General features: G+C 41.9%; 2 protein-coding genes across 3 annotated transcripts in view; one reads left to right on the forward strand and one right to left on the reverse strand.

Annotated features, from left to right (window-relative positions):
* Nucleotides 1–2128, reverse strand: part of SLC1A7 (solute carrier family 1 member 7) — a 76058-nt gene extending 73930 nt beyond the window's left edge. Inside the window, exon 1 of the mRNA XM_061633015.1 lies at nucleotides 1907–2128. The gene's annotated coding sequence lies outside the window, so the exon portion shown is untranslated. The remainder of the gene's footprint in view (nucleotides 1–1906) is intronic.
* Nucleotides 670–18581, forward strand: CPT2 (carnitine palmitoyltransferase 2). 2 transcript variants are annotated; one of them, XM_061633013.1, is made up of 5 exons: nucleotides 670–1164; nucleotides 6369–6449; nucleotides 8789–8895; nucleotides 11931–13235; nucleotides 14934–18580. In XM_061633013.1, the coding sequence occupies exons 1-5, from the start codon at nucleotides 992–994 to the stop codon at nucleotides 15263–15265; spliced, it is 1998 nt and encodes a 665-aa protein (XP_061488997.1). In that variant the 5' UTR covers nucleotides 670–991; the 3' UTR covers nucleotides 15266–18580. The 2 variants fall into 2 exon arrangements, with proteins under 2 accessions (XP_061488997.1, XP_061488998.1); XM_061633014.1 differs by lacking the exons at nucleotides 670–1164; nucleotides 6369–6449 and adding an exon at nucleotides 11408–11583 and having other exon boundaries at nucleotides 8810–8895; nucleotides 14934–18581.
* Nucleotides 18582–18734: the final 153 nt, after the last annotated feature.

Genomic DNA, 18734 nt, shown 5'->3' on the forward strand with positions numbered 1-18734 from the left:
CTGGATAAGATGTTTAAAAGAAGCAGCACGCAACGCGCAGTGCTTATAAGGCAGAAAGAAACGTCCTGTGTAATTTTTGCTGACCGTTTACCAGCCACTTTCCAGCGTACAAACCCAACGCCTGCGATGGTTTGTTAAGCTGCATCCATCTCCGGCGCACCCCCAACATCAGCGGAGGCTCTGCTACCTTTGCAGTCTACTTCTCACTCCAAATGGAATTCCCTTAGTAGAATTCCCTCCCCTTAAATATTAGACAGGCGCCATCTCTGTTATGTCTCTTTGGAGCCTATTGGCACAAGCCTTTTAAGTTGAGACCTTATCTCAGTCTGCGTCTGTGTTGGAATTGCTTTTTAATATGTTTTTAACCTTTTTAAAAAAAAAACATTTTTTTTACCTTTTTTAAAAAGATGTCTTGAAAGCTTTTTAAAAAAAGTTTAAAAATAGTTTTGTTTTAATGTATTTTAAAGTCTGTTTTTATGATGTTTTAAAGTGTTTTTAGTGCTTTTGTTTGTTGTCCTGGGCTCCTGCTGCTGGGCGGAAGAGCGGGAAAGAAATCAAACAAAAAATAAGTGCACAGCAGCACTTATTCTCCGCAACGTAAGGGGATCGGCCCACAAATTCCTGGCTCGCCTAGCACTCCCAGTTGAGCCAGGGCTTTAAAGGTGTGGGACATCCCTTCTGCAGTTTCTGTTTGCACTTGGATGAGTGAACCTGAAATTCAGGCGCAACAAGAGGGTGCCGTCTGGGGCGTACACGCGATCCTGGGGAGGCTGGACGCCCACAAAATCGCGACTATCAGATGTTCTCTGGGCCTGTTGGACCGGAGGAGGAAGCACCGAAGCCACGACTCTTTCTTCCTCCCACGAAGGCTTGAGCTAACTCCTCCCAGGGGCGGGCGGTTGTGCTTCCCTCCGCTGCGGAGTGGCAGGGCAAGAGTTCACTCCGGCTCGGAGGAAGAAGAAGGCCTCACCGGGAAACTGCCGAGCTCAGCATGGCGGCCGGGGGGTTGCTCTTCTCTTCTTTTTCCCGCTGGCGGGGGGCTTCCGTCGCTCGGCACCCGACTGTTCTTGCCGCGCCGCGGAGAAGCTACAGCCAGGACGACTCCTCCCAGTACTTGCGCCGCAGCCTCGTCCCCACTATGCATTATCAGAAGAGCCTGCCCCGGTAAGGTGGCGCCTCCTCGGGGGGCCGGGATGAGATTGCTGAGCCTGGCCGTAGGCCATTCAGCAGGTCCCCCTTCGGCTTTCCTTTCTAGGGCGCCTCTAGAGCAACTTCAGGCTTTTTCTGCAACTCCTTCCCCCCTCAACCGGGCATTGCTTTTTAGTGCCAGACTCAACCTTGGAAGATGTGAAGGAGAGAATGTGTCTTTGAGTATGTGCAGAGTGCTATCGCCGTCATACACGCAGGATTGGGAGCGGGATTTATAGAGAGGCTCGAGACAAAGCACTTTATCATTAAGCTGAGCGTCCAGTCGCTCCTAATTGGAGTTGTCAATTCCAGGAGGATGTTGCAAGTAGACCACTCTATACGTGTGGAGCATGGGTGGAAAACACATGACCTTCCCAATGTTAGACTCCCATTATCCCTGACCATTGGCTGTGCTCACTGGGGCTGATGGGTGATGGGAGACCAACAACATCTGGAGGACGTAGGTCCCTCAGTCCTGTAATTTTAAAGTTCACATATCCTGACAGATCACCATTGTTGACCTTCCTCTTGCCTCAGAACTTTTCTGTTAGATTCCCCATGAAATGCATACACAAAATAACACAAATGCATACACAAAATCCTTTCCCTCTGTTAATCAAGTCCAGAATTATTGCCACTGCTGGGCTACATTCATTAATTGACACAAATAGGAATCCTTGTTTCACCCACAGAATTATATTGAATGGATGGTAAATACCTGGGTGTGAGTATAACAGCAAAGGAATATTGTTGTGCTTTGTGATCTTGAGTATGTTTTCTTCAGTTAGTTCCCACACTATTCAGAGCAAGTTATTCCTGTGAGAAGGCACCACTCCATCTCCATTACATCCAGCTGCCCCTTGAAAGGTTCCCCTCCCAATAGGTCTTGCTCCTCCCTCTATGGGCCCTGTTCCTTGCTGTACTGTATACCCAAAATTCCAGTCTCTTCAAGCTTACAGAGGGCTTTAAAAGAAGATTAGACAAATTCATGGAGGACAGGGCTATCAATAGCTACTAGCCGCGATGGCTGTGCTCTGCCACCCTAGTCAGAGGCAGCATGCTTCTGAAAACCAGTTGCCGGAAGCCTCAGGAGGGGAGAGTGTTCTTGCACTCGGGTCCTGCTTGTGGGCTTCCCCCAGGCACCTGGTTGGCCACTGTGAGAACAGGATGCTGGACTAGATCGGCCACTGGCCTGATCCAGCAGGCTCTTCTTATGTTCTTTCCCCCCTCACTCTCCTTGAATCTCAGCCTTATTTTCTTTTCGGAGCTCTTGCCTTCTACTTCACACGATCCTAGTTGCTCTGTAATTTTCCACTTCATTCCAATGTAAACTACACAGAAACCTCTATTACCTTCAGATTCTCTGCCTTTTTAGAAACCTCTTGAGAAACAGTTATCTTCTTCTTTAAGCCCTGTTGTTGTGGTCACTGTTGACCTAAAACCTTTTTAGGTTCTGAACTTTCCCTTGATCCCAGGCTGGTCTGTGTAACTTAAGGGAGTTCATGCAAGGATCATTTCCTGTTCCCTCCTCTCCCCATCAGCTCTTCACCCCCCAGAAGCCTCTCTGAAGTACTTGTGCGTATGACATTGACCCAAAGGTCCATATGTTTTGGCTTGCCTTGGTAGCTGGCCGTTATTTCTCATTGTCCCTGACACTGGCACATGCGGTGGACTTGGGAGAGGACAAGGGTCCATTGCTTTCTACGTTTTGTGATACAGTGAATATATCTTGTTAGTGCAATGCCTGATCTCTTTGAGAGACAACAGTTTGATCTCTTGCCAGAGCACTTAAATAAAGTGAGGAAAACTTCCCACGTCCTAAATTACACCATGATGAGAGACTCATTAGGAGTTTAAAATGAGAGAGAGGGAGAGGAAAAATGAGTTGCAACTGGTAATGAGAAGCCTTCTGCGCTTAGGCTAAAAGCATGGTATGTAGGTGAAAGGTTAGAGCTAAAAGCAGGAAGTGATTTCCATGATTGCCATCCGTATTTAAATGTACACCACTTAATAGCTCCCTCATGCCCTTGTACCTACTTTTTGATGAGTACCAGGCAGAAACATAAGAAAAAGATGAGAGAGAATAAAACCATGTCAACTTGCTTGCTTTGTGCATTTTTTGCTGTGATGTACTCGTGGCTGTATACTATAGTCAGCGTGGATTTTTCTCATTCTGCAAGGTTAAATTGAAAATATCCCCCCTGCTATTCTGATGCCACCCATAAGCTCATTTCAAAAAAAACCCTAACAAAAGTCCTGAACTCAGAAAAGCTTGCTTAAGAACCCTCTCAATTTTCATGGCGATACACAAAACAGAGAATCGAGAGTTCAAAGTGTAAAGAGAGGAAAAAAACAGACCCCTTTTGGACTTTTTTCTCTCAGAATTCTCATAATCTGTTGAAATTAATTAAAAATCAGCCATGTTTACAGAGTACCTGTAATCCTATTACTGACCTTACCCTATACTCTGAGCTTCATCTTCTGCAGTTTAAAAGTTTTAAAAATGCCTGGCTGATTTTTAATTAATTTAATAAATTTTGCATTGAACTCAATGATAATGTCAGGCATGCTCAGTAAGAACCAACTGTCAGTGTTCTAAAAGCCAGACTCTCAGCTGCTGGGCTTGGCTAATTGGGGCCACACCCACACCAGACTTTGATTTCATGTGAGACAGTCATGGCTTCCCCCAAAGAATCCAAAGAAGTGTAGTTTGTGAAGGGTGCTGAGAGGAGACTCCTATTCCCCTGACAGAGCTCCAGCGGCCAGAGTGGTTTAACAGTCAGCAGCTCTGATTGAAGCTCTGTGAGGGGAACAGGGCATCTCCTAGCAACTCTCAGCACCCTTCAGTAACTACACTTATGAGGATTCTTTGGGAGAAGCCATGACTGTCTAAAGTGAAATAAAGGTCTGGTGTAGATATGGCCATGGACAGCTCCGGTTTAAATTTGGTTGGGAAGCTACATGTGCCTGCTGTAGAATAAAAAGGTGGGGGAAACCCTGAAAAAGAATGATACTGTTCACAATGTTTTCCTTTTGGAACGGAAAGGGGTTTCCCCTCTTTTATTTGGGCTGATTGCAGGTGTTGCCACCACTCCCCATATGCTCAGAAGCACATGTTACCAATTCTTCCAAGCTACACAGCAAGTGGATTGGACTGTGAAAGACTAACCCAAATTGTGTTTGCTTTTTTACAAATTTGTAGGGCAGTACAATATCTCAGAGAGGAGGTCAGGTCTCCCGCTCCCCGCGTGCATTCACTATAGCTGCCCAATTTCTCTGCTTTTTAAAGTTTGGTAGAAATACCTCTTGGCTATAAGTATGTTCTTAAACCGCAAGATTTTTTTGCCTATTAGTGAATAAACATACTTAGGATCATGCTGTAAAAATCATAGTTAAGTTCTTAGTGTACTTAAATAGCAGTTAAATTCAATGGAGTCTACTTTCTTTGGCCTGTGCCCAGTGTGTTTTCAGAAGTAGACTAAGTTTATGGTGACCTTCAGGGCCACCTTGGATGTGAGGCTGATGTTTGTATCTGCTACCAGCTCTGATTGGTTATGTATCAGGAGTTGAGGTTGTGCAGTACCATGCATGTTATGATTGTGCATTTGGAGATGAGTGGACGGAGGTAGTTTTCTACCTCTCAGGATGAGAGCCTACTCTGGCATAGAAGTAGACCCCTTCCAGGTGGGAGATGGGAGAAGAGTAACAGATGGATCAGCGGGTCTGGGGTATGAAGTCATTAGTGCTTCAGAGATGGGGAGAATATCTTACATGTGTATGCTTAGCAGCAATCTTTTGTAATATTGTGGAGTATGGTTGGATAGTTGATAAAGAATAATGTATGAGGTGGTGAATGATTACAGTGTTTGGGGGGAAACTTGTGCTGGTCCTTGACTGTAATGATTGATTGATTGAGTGGAATGGATTCTGAGAGTGAGATTGGGTGAATATTGTATGTTTTATGTTGATGGGATTTTGCATTATATAGCCTTGTAATGCTCTCTATATTTGTATATGTGTTTTTCATGTAAACCATTTTATATTGGTTTTATTGCACTTAGAATGTGCGTGTGTATGTGTGTGTAGAATATAGATATTCTATTGTAAACTTTCAAGATCTCCAGATAATAAGCAGTCTATAAATGGAAATAATAGAATAATTACTTATAGAAAAGCTTATTCCTTATAAGCAAGTGAAGTTCAAGTTGCCAACACTGGTAAAAGAGATGGAGATCTGGTGTGCCTTTAAATATTAGCTGAAAAGCAGAACTTGCAGCAAAATGTTGCAGTGTTCCTGGTCACAGTTCCAGCCAGCGTGACCTTTTCCAGGATAGTCCATTCCATTCCTCGCCTCCATTTCCACAATGTTCTGTGCCCACTAGGCATACTCAGTCCACACTAGACTTTTTTAGTGGTTCCCCCTCCTTTTAGAGTTCCTTCCTTTTTTTGTACTTTGGCAAACCTTGGGGCCCGCCCATATCTCCCTCTCATATATTGGTGGTATTGTTTTGGCTGCATAAGGTTTGGCACTTGGAGAATGAATTTGCTATTGGTATATACTAGGATTTATTGTACCATGAACTTTAATTCAGGGTAATGAAAACTCTCTGTAACTTAGTAAATTGAGAACCACCTTCATTTACCTTCTAGTTTCAGAGCAGCTTAAATTCATGCTGCCCTGGGCTCCTTTTGGAGGAAGAACAGGACAGAAATCTAATCGATTGATTGATTGATTAATTAATTAATTAATTAATATGTTGGTGCAAAATGTCATCAGTTTATAACCAATGCCTTAAATAGGTTAGTAACAGAATATATATACATACAAAGTAAGTAGTTAAATAAATAGTAATGATACATTATCAAAAATATTTCTTATCCATCCTTCATCTACATCAGACTTTGCCATGGCTGTGCTGGCGGGTTGATAAGCGCTATAGGCCAAAATATCTGCAGGGTATCAGACGGCAGCTGATCTAAACAGATATCAGGATGGTGTACCAGGCTATTATACCATTAATAAGAAATTATCTTAGAGTCCCTTTAAAACCTGCATTTTTTGTATAATAAATTACTAGGCTAGACTTGCTTTTTCTCAATGTGCTTTTCTTGAGTTTCTCCCTGGAATGTTTAACATGGTGGTCTTATTTTGATTTGTTTCTCTCCTCCTGCCTTATTAGTTTGCCCATTCCAAAACTTGAAGACACAATTAGAAGATACCTGAATGCTCAAAAGCCTGTTTTAGATGATGACCAATTCAGGTAAGAATTGAGAAGAAACCAAAGACCTAATTTTACTTAAATTTATTTATTTTTAAAATCATTATTTTGCTATAGCCCACCTAGAGCAGCATACACCATCATAAAACAGAACATATACAAATATTGCAACAATGGCAATGGTGTTTACAATCCTTTAAACACATAAGCCCTTTCAAACAGGTCACTAGCCTCAATCTAAATTATCACCCAACCAACAGAACCATCTGTATTAAAATAACAATTTTGAGAGAACAACCTTTAAGAGCGAACAGTTTGAAACAGAGAGATTTTTAACAACCACTTAAACATTGGCAAAGATCTGAACAGGGTGGTTTATAACAAATGCTATTGGAGGTCGCTGATTCATAGGGTCGCCATAAGTTGTAATTGACTTGAAGGCACATAACACACAACACAAACATTGGCAGTGTTGAAAGTTTATGCATCTCTGTGGGGAAGGAGTTCCATAATTTTGGGGCCACCACAGAAAGGACCCTGTCTCTTGTGCTGACCAGCTGCATCAACCTGACAGGTAGGCATATGAACAGATCTCCTGAAACAGATCTTAATGTCCAGGAAGGCTTGTGTTTGTGTACATAGTCGTTTAAGTCACGTGGTCTCAAACCACTGATGGTTTTAAAGATAAAAATCAGCACTTTGAATTGGACCAAGACGTACACTAGCAAGCAGTGCAACTGGCACGGAATTAGTGTGGCATGCTCTGACTGCTATGTACCCTATAGCAACCAAGCTGCAGTATTCTGCACTAGCTGAAATTTCTGGACAGTCTTCAAAGGCAGCCCAATGTAGAGTGCAATAAAGTAGACTATTCTGAATGTGACTAGTGTGTGGATTACTGAGGCAAGGTCTGATAGCTAAGGTCACAGATAGAGTACCAGTCTCAGCTGGAAAAAGGGGCTCTTAAACCATAAATGTCACCTGTCCAAGTCCAGGAGAACCCCCAGACTACAAATTTGGTGCAAGACAAGCAAACTTCTCCACCCAGAGCACCTCTGTATTGCCTTGATTTAATTTCAGCTTATTTTCCCTCATCCACATAAAACCATCTTCTGACACCTATTCACAGCCTCTCTGGGTTTTAATAGGTGCAAAAGAGAGGTAGAGCTGGGTGTCATCCACATATTGGTGACCCTGTCCCCAAATCTCTGGATGAATTTTCTCAGCAGTTTAATGAAGATACTAAACAGCCTGGGGGACAGAATAGAACTTTGAGTTACCCCCACCAGCCAGAGGCCACGGGGCACCACCTTCTGGGACTTATCCTCCAAGAAGAATTGGAGCCAACTGAATACTGTGCCTCCCATGCCAATCCAGCAAGGTGGCCTAGATCTGATGTTGTCAGATGCCACTGATAGATCCAAGAGAATCAACAAGGTTACACTCCACCTGCCCACTTCCCAGTACCTCCCAGTGACATCAATGCTGTTTTTGTTCTGAATCTGGGCTGAAAACTGGATTGAAATTGTTCTTTAAAAAAGTATTCTCTCAATACTGCCTGCTGCCACCTTCGCCATTATCTTGTTTAAGAATGGCAGGTTTGAGCCTGGTCAATAGGTGTTACAAACAGTTGAATCCAGGGTTGATTTCTTAAGCAGTGGCCTCTACTATCTCAAAGTAGTGGGGACCACATCCTCCCTCCATGAAACATTAACCACTTCCAGTCCAGGTTTTCAAACTTGTCTTTGCAGCTTTTGCTATCTGTGAAGGGCAGAGTTCCAGAGAGCAAGTGGTTAGACCTCCGAGCAGCTTGTCCACATCACCAGTTGCCTAAACTGAAAGGTATCCAGAACAGCATAATAAGACAGTGCCACAATCCATTCCAGTTCTGACACTGTTACAACCCTGGCATCCTCCATGGCCTACGCAATGCTTACTGAACCTTCTTTCTTCTGTGAGCCAACATAGGCAGCTAAGTCTCACAATCCAATGCAGATCCAGAATTCAGATACTTCAGCCTTAGAATTAACAGTTTCACATTCTCAGCTAGGAGGTTTTTGCATCTCTCTTATCTTTTTGGCGCCTACTGAAGACCTTCCTCTTTCAACAAGCCTTTTAAGTAGAGACCTTAACATTTTGTGTCTGTTTTGGAATAGCTTTTTAAGATGTTTTTAACTTAAAAAAAATGTTTTTGAGATGTTCTATTTGTAAAAGGTTTTTTAAGATCGCATCAAGAGTGGGGAAGGGAGGAGTCACACCAGTACAGAACAGAACATTTGTGGGTGAGACCCACATTCATTAACACCTTCATTCCGAATAGGATATCTCAAAGGCATTGCAGCTTTCCTTAATTTCTCTCCCCCCCCCTTTTTTTTTTAAAGGAAAACTGAACAACTTGCTGTCAGTTTTAGGGATGGAATTGGTAAAGAATTACACGAGCAGTTGGTTGCACAAGACAAAAAAAATAAGCATACTAGTTATATTTCAGGTAAGAAATTGTGAAACCTCACTTGTTTTCTTAGTATCTGTTCCCCAAACTGCAGGCTTGAGAACAGACTGGAACCTGGCACAGTGTCAGAGGGTTCACTGTGTTCATTAACTTTCACTTAGATCAGATGGAAATGGGCTGGATTGCTTTCTTATTAGCATCTTTTGAATACTCAGTATTTGACTCACTGCTGAATGTATGAACCGATGACATTAAAAAGCATTGTGTTGAAAAGATTATGTGAACAAATGATCTCACTTCCAACTTTCATATCTGCAAGTGATGAACGTGCATGTGTGAACCAGCCCTTAGTTCAGGTAAATATGTTTAGGGTTGAATGCATGAAACTGGATACTCTGTGATTAGAAGTGTACTTCTCAAAAATATTGTAATCAGTACTCCAAAACAACGGATTTACCTTTTCCACTGAAATAGCAAGATGTCATGAAAATATCTTCACTTGGCAAGTAATTTTGAACCAGGCTGCATTAGCAAATATTCTTAAAAGTACAGAAGACCAGAATCAAAGTATCAACAATATAAAAGATGCAAGGAGAGGGGACCTTGAGCACAGCATAAATTCTTTACTGTAGGGACGTATGGTCCTGCAGATTTCACTCTAGTATTTCATTTCCTGGTTTGTGAAGTCTAATAATGGATTTCTAATCCCACAAGAAGATGACTTGGGCTTCCTGTTTGTTTTATATATAGAGAGAGTGGTGTTTGCATAGGCAGATTCTTGGAGCCCAGAGTCAGTACCATAACTAACTGGCAGAGGTCCTTGGGTTTAATCCCTGGCATCTCCAGTTAAGGGATTTCAGGCAGTAGATAGGAACAACCTCTGCCCAAGATCCTGAGCAGATGCTGCTGACTGGAGTGAACTAGTAGTGAACTAGATGGCCCAGTGGTCTGACTTGATATAAGGCAGCCTCTTGTAGTGATGAAGGGGTTGGGAAGGAAAACCTGCCACCGCAGTCAAAGAATATGTAATTTTGAAATGGAAAGTGTAATGAAGGGAAATAGTTACTGTGATGATCCAATGACTGACACAAAGCAAATGTAAATCTATTTCAGGATGTGGAAGCAAGTGACATCTTCAGGGAATCCAGCTTAGTCACAGCTATAAAATTGCTTGCCTCTGAAAAGGCATGCAAGATGACAGAGAGAGAAGGAAGTATGCTTCAGCTTTTTAAAAAACCAGTATTTCTATTGTCGAAGAACAAGAAAGAGGAAAAATGCAGACAGAGTAAGACCAGAGAATAAAGAAAAGGAGACAGCAAATGTAATAGGACAAAGGAAGGGGGGGGGAAAGAAAGCAAGAGAATGTTTATAGTGTTTAGGTTAGTGATTTTTATTTGTAAATATACCACCTCCTAAGTGTTTTTCTACTGCTTGCATGTTGTTGGAGCTTATAAGAATATCCATGGAGAGTAGAAGTATATAAAGCCCATATATGGTATCAGTGTAAATTCCACCATATTCGCCGCTATTGTAATTTCTCATTCTTTGCTGACACCATGATCACAGTTAGACCACCGACTACTGGGTGTTAGCAATGACTGACATCCAGGTTACTCTTTACTGCACATAAATGAATGTGAATTTGAAATTTAGTGAGTGTGAACTGCAATGCTTTCTTTTTTTATATGCAACAATGTTAAAATTACGCTAAAGATGAACCAAATTATAACCCTTCAGTTTATTGAAGACAAAGAGTGATTTTCAGCTAAGTCATATTCAGAGTAGACCCAAAATATATAGAAACAAAATTGTCATATTAATTCTGCTACTGCAGTTGTGTGGAAGAGGGTCCTGCTGTTGTATCTTCCTGCCTCCCCACTCCCCATTTATTTCTTCATTTGATATTTTATGAAAACAAGACTTTTTGTCAGTGAAGATTAGGAGGATAGGCCAGGGTTCCACATCTTAGTAAACAGGCAAATTAACCCAGCAGTCACTTAATAGATGTTGATGCAGGGAAAAGTGGGCATTTACAGATGGAAGAGCAAATAATTCAAGGTTAATTGATGTGAGCAATGCAAGTCATAAACACAACCCCGAACTGAATCAATTTTCCATGAAGGCACAAGTGTTGCCTGCCACCATTTGGATTTGAATTGGGCTAAATACGTGCCATTTCTTTTTTTTTTCATCATTATCAGTCTAGTACCTTAGTTGCTTATATATAAAACATACAACTCACTGTTTTATGCATTGGATGATTTTTTAAAAATAGTTACAAGCAATAGTTTTGTTTCCTCACCTGAGATTTAAATTTAATTTCTGCTTTCCCTGGAATGCTTTATCAGTGTAAGAGAACATTCTAAACCTACTAGGGATGTTTAGTTTTACATTTCCCTAGGCCTTTTGAGAAACATACTGTTGTAAACTTTGAATATTGCTAAGCTATAAAAATGAAGAATTCTGAAAACATCAGCTTGGAAATTCTTCTAATGTACTCACGTTGTGTAGAATGTTGCCTTTAATCTCCCCTTTAAAATTTAATTTGCAGCACTCATATTTGTGGAGAAAAAACCGGAGGTTTTAAGCCAGGTATAAAACTCAGTTGCTTTAGTGGATAGAATGAAGACAGAAGTCTTGGTTGGGGAACAGAGACTTAATGCAGAAAAGATGGAGAGGAAAGACAGAAAACGTGAAGATGATGAGGAGAGTCAAAGAGATGGACAGGTAGGAAGGTAGACAAGTTAAGTGTTATCCCCCTGCCAGCAACACAATACAATCATACGTCAAGGAAGAGCAAATTATGAATGGATAGTGGATGCAGAATTGTAGCCCTGAAACAATAAACCATAAAGGCCGCATGTTAGTTCTAGAAAGAAGAAATTAGTGGATGCTCCATTCTGGATTGCAGAAACCTGGAAACCTCACTTGTGTATACCACACCTCATGGCCCACAAATAAAAAAAGCTCATCCCTCTTGTGAACATCTCATGCTTTGCTGCATCTCATATTAATGATATTTGTTTGCCTGGTGGTCTTTCTGTTGATCTGTTCTATTCACCTCTCAATTTTAGGTCCCTGGTTTGATATGTACCTACAGGCACGTGAATCGGTTGTTTTGAACTTCAATCCATTCATGGCTTTCAACCCTGACCCCAAACCTGAGTATAATGATCAGCTCATAAGAGCTACTAACATGACTGTTTCCGCTTTGCGTTTCTTGAAGACTCTCAGGGCTGGCTTTTTAGAGCCAGAGGTTTTTCATCTCAACCCATCCAAAAGCGACACTCAAGCATTTAAAAGGTTTATTCGATTTGTGCCTTCCTCTCTCTCGTGGTTTGGTGCCTACATGGTGAATGCCTACCCACTAGACATGTCTCAGTACTTCAGGCTTTTCAATTCCACACGACTGCCTAAGCTCAATAAGGATGTGCTGTTTACGGATGAAAGTGAGCGGCACTTACTGGTGCTTAGAAATGGAAATTTTTACACGTTTGATGTGATAGATAGAGATGGGAACATAGTGACTCCTTCAGAAATTCACGCCCACCTAAAGTACATCCTTTCTGACAACAGTCCTGTTCCAGCATTCCCTCTCGCTTGTCTCACTACTGAAAACCGGGATACGTGGGCATTGCTGAGACAGGAGCTACTTGACAACGGCAATAAGGAAGCCTTAGAAAAAGTGGATTCTGCAGTCTTCTGCCTGTGCCTCGATGACTTTCCAATTAAAGATCTCATCCATTTGTCCCATACCATGCTCCATGGTGATGGAATCAACAGGTGGTATGACAAATCCTTCAACCTTATTTTAGCCAAAGGTGGCACTGCAGCAATTCACTTTGAACACTCCTGGGGAGATGGTGTAGCTGTGCTCAGATTCCAAAATGAAGTTTTTAAAGACAGCACCCAGTCACCTGCAATTGCACCTCAGTCTCAGCCTGCAGCAGTTGATTCTTCCACAGCTGTACGGAAACTGAACTTTAAACTGAACAGTGCCTTAAAAGAAGGAATTGCCAAAGCCAAAGAAAAGTTTGATGCTACTGTGAAAACGCTGACTCTGGAGGCCCTTCAGTTTGAAAAGGGAGGCAAGGAGTTGTTAAAGAAGCAGGAGCTGAGTCCTGATGCTATAGCTCAGCTTGCCTTCCAGATGGCTTTTCTACGGCAATATGGCCAAACTGTTGCCACTTACGAATCTTGCAGCACGGCAGCATTCAAACACGGCCGCACTGAGACCATCCGTCCTGCCTCAATTTATACAAAGAAGTGTTCAGAGGCTTTAGTCCAGAAGGCAACCAACCACAGTGCAGCAGAACTGCAACAGATGATTGCAGAGTGCTCTAAGTATCACAGCCAGCTCACAAAAGAAGCTGCTATGGGTAAGCGTCAGTGTGAAATTGATGTGGATTTCTTCGATTCAGTTGTTAATGCTGGGTTAAGTCCATCTTTCCATTGAGGTCAGAGCAATCTTCGGACAATTTAACCCAGTTGCAAAATGTCTTTCTGGATCTTTGTGTCACCTTCAGTCACATTGCCAGTGTGTTACTTGAATTAAACATTCTTACTTTTAGATAGTATTTGGGGGGAAAAACAAAAACGACTATTCGAAATCTCTATTCATTCCATGAATGTTTGAAAAAGACTTGTTTGCTAGTAATAAACAAAGCACCTTTTCCCCAATTCAGAGACGTTAGTAGTGAAATAGGAGTAAAACATTTTTCACATTTTGAAGGCCTTTATAACTTCTATTGCCTTCCACAGGGTAAGCAGGAGTTCCAACAGTTAAATCTTTGTGAGAACATTGAAAACATTTATAAATCTCAGGGTGGTCCATAATATACATAAACCCATTTACAAATTGTTCAAAACTTCAGGAAGATTTTTCCCTGCAGTCAATTTAAGATTTGCTGTTTGGTATACATCTTGTGCAGCAAAGTGACTGTGACTGAGCAGTGAACCAGTTTAAATCTCACCTCTGCCATGAATTCATGGTCTTGGGGTAAGCCTCTGTCTCTCACCAGGCCCATGTTTTGACCATGGTTATATAAAAAAAATTGACAATAGAGTATCCACTAATAAAACCAAGCAGACAAATTTGATTATCAAGAAATGTAATAGGTGAGGGGAGAATACTTGTGAGAGTTCCTGAAGATCTCTGAAAACTGAAGCACTACATGAATGCTAAATGTGAGAAGGAACTTAATAGAAAAAATGGAAACAGACTGCCTTCAAGTTGATTCTGACTTATGGCGACCCTATGAATAGGGTTTTCATGGTAAGTGGTATTCAGAGGGGGTTTACCATTGCCTTCCTCTGAGGCTGAGAGGCAGTGACTGGCCCAAGGTCACTCAGTGAGCTTCATGGCTATGTGGGGATTTGACCCCTGGTCTCGCAGGTCGTAGTCCAACACCTTAACCACTACGCCACACTGGCCCTCTTAATAGAAAAAGGGTCCCTTAATTTTATCCTTGTACCCATTTAGTGGGCTGGATCTAAAGGTGTCTTTCCATTCATGGAAGGGTCTTGATTCAGTGGAGGGTCCTGCGAATGGAAGGAAAGGGGGGGTAATTTTCACCAATTTCTCCATCCTATCTCCCATACTGTTCTGAAGGTCCCCCAATCCACCAGAGAAGATTGTCAGGGACTTTGAGGGAAATTGATGAAAATCACATACTCTTGTTTGCATGAGTGTCTACTGCAGCCTTCCTCACCTGGTGTGCCCTTCAGACGTTGGACTACAACTTCCATCAGCTCCAGCCAGGATGACTGATACTAGGGTGATGGGAGTTATAGTCCAAAACATCTAGAGCGTACCAGGTTGGGGAAGGCTGCTCTACTGCATTCAAAGCCTTCTGGCAAATACAGTGGCAGCTTTGGATCGTCTAATTGTGGTTATAGTATTTGAACAAATGAGAAGGATGCAAGCACTTTTTTTTTTTCTCAATAGCACTTGCATTTTTTAAACTAATTAAGAGCAGCTTATCTATTTAATTTTGTGGCTTTGGAAGTGGTATTAAGCCATAAAAGCATGCAACGTACTTTGCCGTGTCATTCACAGTTGCATTTTATCTTGACAGGTCAGGGATTTGATCGTCACTTGTATGGTTTGCGGTGTCTGGCAGAATCGAGAGGAGCCCCTTTGCCAGGCTTTTACAAGGACCAAGCTTATGCACTGATTAATCATAACATTCTCTCCACAAGCACTCTGAGCAGCCCAGCTGTGAACATGGGTGGATTTGCACCAGTGGTGCCTGATGGTTTTGGTGTAGCGTACAGAGTTCATGATAACTGGATTGGATGCAATGTTTCTGCCTATCCAGCTAAGAATGTGCAAGAATTCCTCCAGTGTGTACACAAGTCACTAGAGGATATTTTTACTGTTTTGGAAGGTCAACTTGTTAGCAAATAGGATATATCAGGGTTGGTCCTGTAAAATGCACAGAGCTATAACATCTTCTGCCTGGAGGAAGATGTTAACTTTCTGGCTGGAATTTCAATACAGTGCCTATTGCTTTGTAATTCCTTTGGAAAAAATGGCAGCTCTCCAAGGAGAAAATCATGAACTTAATTCAGCATGTACACCTCATTCTAGTAATACTGATTGTAAAATAATGATGCATTTGGTCCGATACCTGTTGGCAATGGTATGTTCTCACAAAGTTGCTAGGCAGCACGAGGCACAGCATAAGCTTCTCTCGCCTTATAAATTGGTTTGACAATTTCAGTGTATAATATACATGAACTTAGGACACAGACTATTAATATATAGATAATGCTCTTTCAGAATTCCAATGCCTAAGAACAGCCCTGCTGTATCAGACCAAAGGCCTATCTAATTTAGCATCTTGCTCTCGCAGTGGCTGGGAAGCCTGCAAGCAAGAAATGGGTGCAACAGCCCTCTCGCCACTTGTGTTCTGCTGCCTCTGACACTGGAGATAGTAACAGAGCCATCACATGGATATCCTTGCCCTCAATAATTTGTCTAAATCCTATTTAAAGCTATCCAAGTTGGTGGGCATTACTGTATCATATGGTAGCAAATTCCACTATCTGCTATGTGAAGAAATACTTCCTTTAGTTTGTCCTGAATATTCCAATACTCAGCTTCATTGGATGACCCTAAGTTCTAGCATTAAGAGAGAGAAAGAAAAATGTTTCTTTATTCCCTTTTGTCTATAACATTGATAATTTAATGCACATCTAGCATGTCTTCCCTTACTCATTTTTTTTCTAAGCTAAAATCCCCAAATATTGTACCCTTTCCACAAAGGGAGTTGTTCCAACTCCCAAGGTCATTTTCATTGTCCTTTTCTGAACCGTTTCCAGCTCTACAATACCTTTTTTTGAGGTGAAACAACCAGAAATGTATTTTAAGTGCTGTTGCACCATGTATTTGAATAATGGCATCATTACTGTTTTATAGTGATCCTATGCTGTCTAACATGGAGTTAAGTCAGACACAGGGATCTGCCTTCCATCTCCTACAGTGAAGACTGATGCAAATAATTCCTTCAGCTTCTCTGCGATCTCCTTTTTCTCCCTTGTCATAAAAGGTCAGTAGTGGTTAAGGTGTTGGACTATGACCTGGGAGACCAGGGTTCGAATCCCCACATAGCCATGAAGCTCACTGGGTGACCTTGGGCCAGTCACTGCCTCTCAGCCTCATGAAAACCCTATTCATGGGGTCACCATAAGTCGGAATTGACTTAAAGGCAGTACACACCTCCCTAGCCAGTTATTTTGCTTCTAATGTATTTAAATTATTTTTGTTAGGCTTTGTGTAGAGTGACATTGTCCTTTTTAAAAATCCCTTATACTGCTTGTGTTTCTCTCACCCAAATTTGTGTTCCCTTTTCTTCATTTGAATAAGGGTACCATTTTCTGAAAATTTCCTTCCTCTAATAGTTTTCTGGATTCTACTTGTTAATCATGCTGGCCTCTTCTTGGGCTTGATGGTACCTTTCCTGATCTGCAGTATGCGTTCTAGCTGAGCTTGTAATTTTATCCACACACCCCCCAGCATTGTGGAGTGATTTTATCATCTGGACATTCCCTTTTAACTTTCTTTTTACCAATCCCCTCATTTTTAGGAAATTTCCTCCTTTGAATTCATATGTGACCATTGAATTTGATGGCACTGGAGTCTCTGCTGCCAGTTGATTCAACAACACATCTTGTGGCAGGTTTTGGTCACTACTTATGATTAAGTCTAGGGCTATCACCCCTGTGGTTGGTTCTACAGTCATTTAGGGCAATGGTAGACAATGTAGTGTCCTCCACATGTTTTGGACTACATGTTTTGGGGGAAGGGTTGTAGCTCAGTGGTAGAGCATCTGCCTTGCATGCAGAAGGCCCCAAGTTCAGTCTCCAGGTAGGTCTAGAAGAGACTTCTGCCTGAAACCCTAGACAATTGCTGTCAGTCACTGTTGACGATACTGAGCTAGATGAACAAATGGTCTGACTCAGTATAAAGTGCCTTCCTATCTTCCTAACTCCCTTCATCCCTGCCCATTGACCATGTGGCCTAGGTCTAATGGGAGCTAAACTCCAAAACTTCTAGAGGAATCCATGTTAGTTACCCCCAACTTGGCTGGGTACCTAGAACTTTTAGCTCGTTTATTCAATCTATGTGAAGGTAATATGTCACCCATTGCTGCAGTGTTTCCTCTTTTGAATGCCTTTTTGATTTCATCCTCAAGATCACCCTGGATATTTTGGTCAGCTAGGGTTATGTGGGGTGATACTAAATTATTGTTAGGGCTTGGTATTGCCACCCGCAGCAATTCTGTGGGCCCTTTGGAGAGTCCTAGCTTGGACTCTGTACCTTCTTTGATGTGCAGAGTGACATCACCTCCCATGTGCCCTTCCTATAGAGTTTAGAGCCAGAGATGTATCTCCTTTGGTTCTCTCTTTTCTGAGAGGTTGCAGTTATGCCCACACTATCTATGCTGTCCTTTAAATCAAGCCCTCCGGTGTGCCTGTTTTGGCTTGGAGGTTTCTAGGGATAGCATATAGACACCTATATATAGTATCTTTCTCCAAAAGTGTCAGGCATTAAGCAATCCCCCCCCCCAGAAAGCAGTCAAACAATATTATTAAGCAAGAAGATTATGGGTAGAATCAAACTCGTGTACGGCTTGCACACATGGGCCTTTCCTTTCTTCTCCCTCCCTCTATATGCCCCTAAACTCGGCTCTGGGGGGTTAGAGGGACCCTCTAGAGAAGACAGGGGATGTGGGGAAATAATGCAGGGGGGAGGAGAGGAAAGTTGAAGGCCTGTTTCATACACTGCTGTGATGTCCGGCTGAAAGTTTTAGTGACAATAGGGGAACTTCATGTTGTCTTTCACTATGTATACAATGACAAGGAAGCTTACTTTGGACTCGGCAAAAAAAGTTTCATTTGCAAATGAAAGTATTTTCTAAAATGTTTCTTAACGTGGCAGCTTATAAGATCACCATCTCAAGGATAACCCTGCTAACAAAGTATCTTAAGTATAATGTAAGAATCTAAATCCCTGTACCTGAATTGTATGCACTTAGAAACACACCTTATTTTTCTTGATACGTTAAAAGAATGTCAGTCTAAAATGTGCCTTTGTTGGAAACCATTTTGCTTCATAAAGATTAAAGTGAAACTCAAATGTGAACTGTTAACAATCTTATTGAATATTCAGATGGTTGCAGAATGTACTTTATTACAATAAACAGTCTAAAAATGGCTTCCTTATGTTTCCCATCTTCTCCCCCTGAGGCCTCTCCCAACCTCCTGTGCCATATTCCACACCATTTGAGAAAGTTCCCTAATACTCAGATATAACATTTGGGTGAATGGGAGGTGCAAGAGAACAGGAAAGAGTGGGTGAAAAAGCCCTATTG

This window comes from Rhineura floridana, chromosome 6 (genome assembly GCF_030035675.1).
Source record: "Rhineura floridana isolate rRhiFlo1 chromosome 6, rRhiFlo1.hap2, whole genome shotgun sequence".
Classification (NCBI taxonomy): Eukaryota; Metazoa; Chordata; class Lepidosauria; order Squamata; family Rhineuridae; genus Rhineura; species Rhineura floridana.

What these genes read in the sequence shown, in the direction of transcription:
- CPT2 (XM_061633013.1), top strand. Translation starts at nt 992, where the DNA reads ATGGCGGCCGGGGGGTTGCTCTTCTCTTCTTTTTCCCGCTGGCGGGGG. An exon ending in TATCAGAAGAGCCTGCCCCG is followed by an intron (nt 1,165 to 6,368) that starts GTAAGGTGGCGC and finishes CTGCCTTATTAG; the next exon opens with TTTGCCCATTCCAAAACTTG. An exon ending in TTAGATGATGACCAATTCAG is followed by an intron (nt 6,450 to 8,788) that starts GTAAGAATTGAG and finishes TTTTTTTTAAAG; the next exon opens with GAAAACTGAACAACTTGCTG.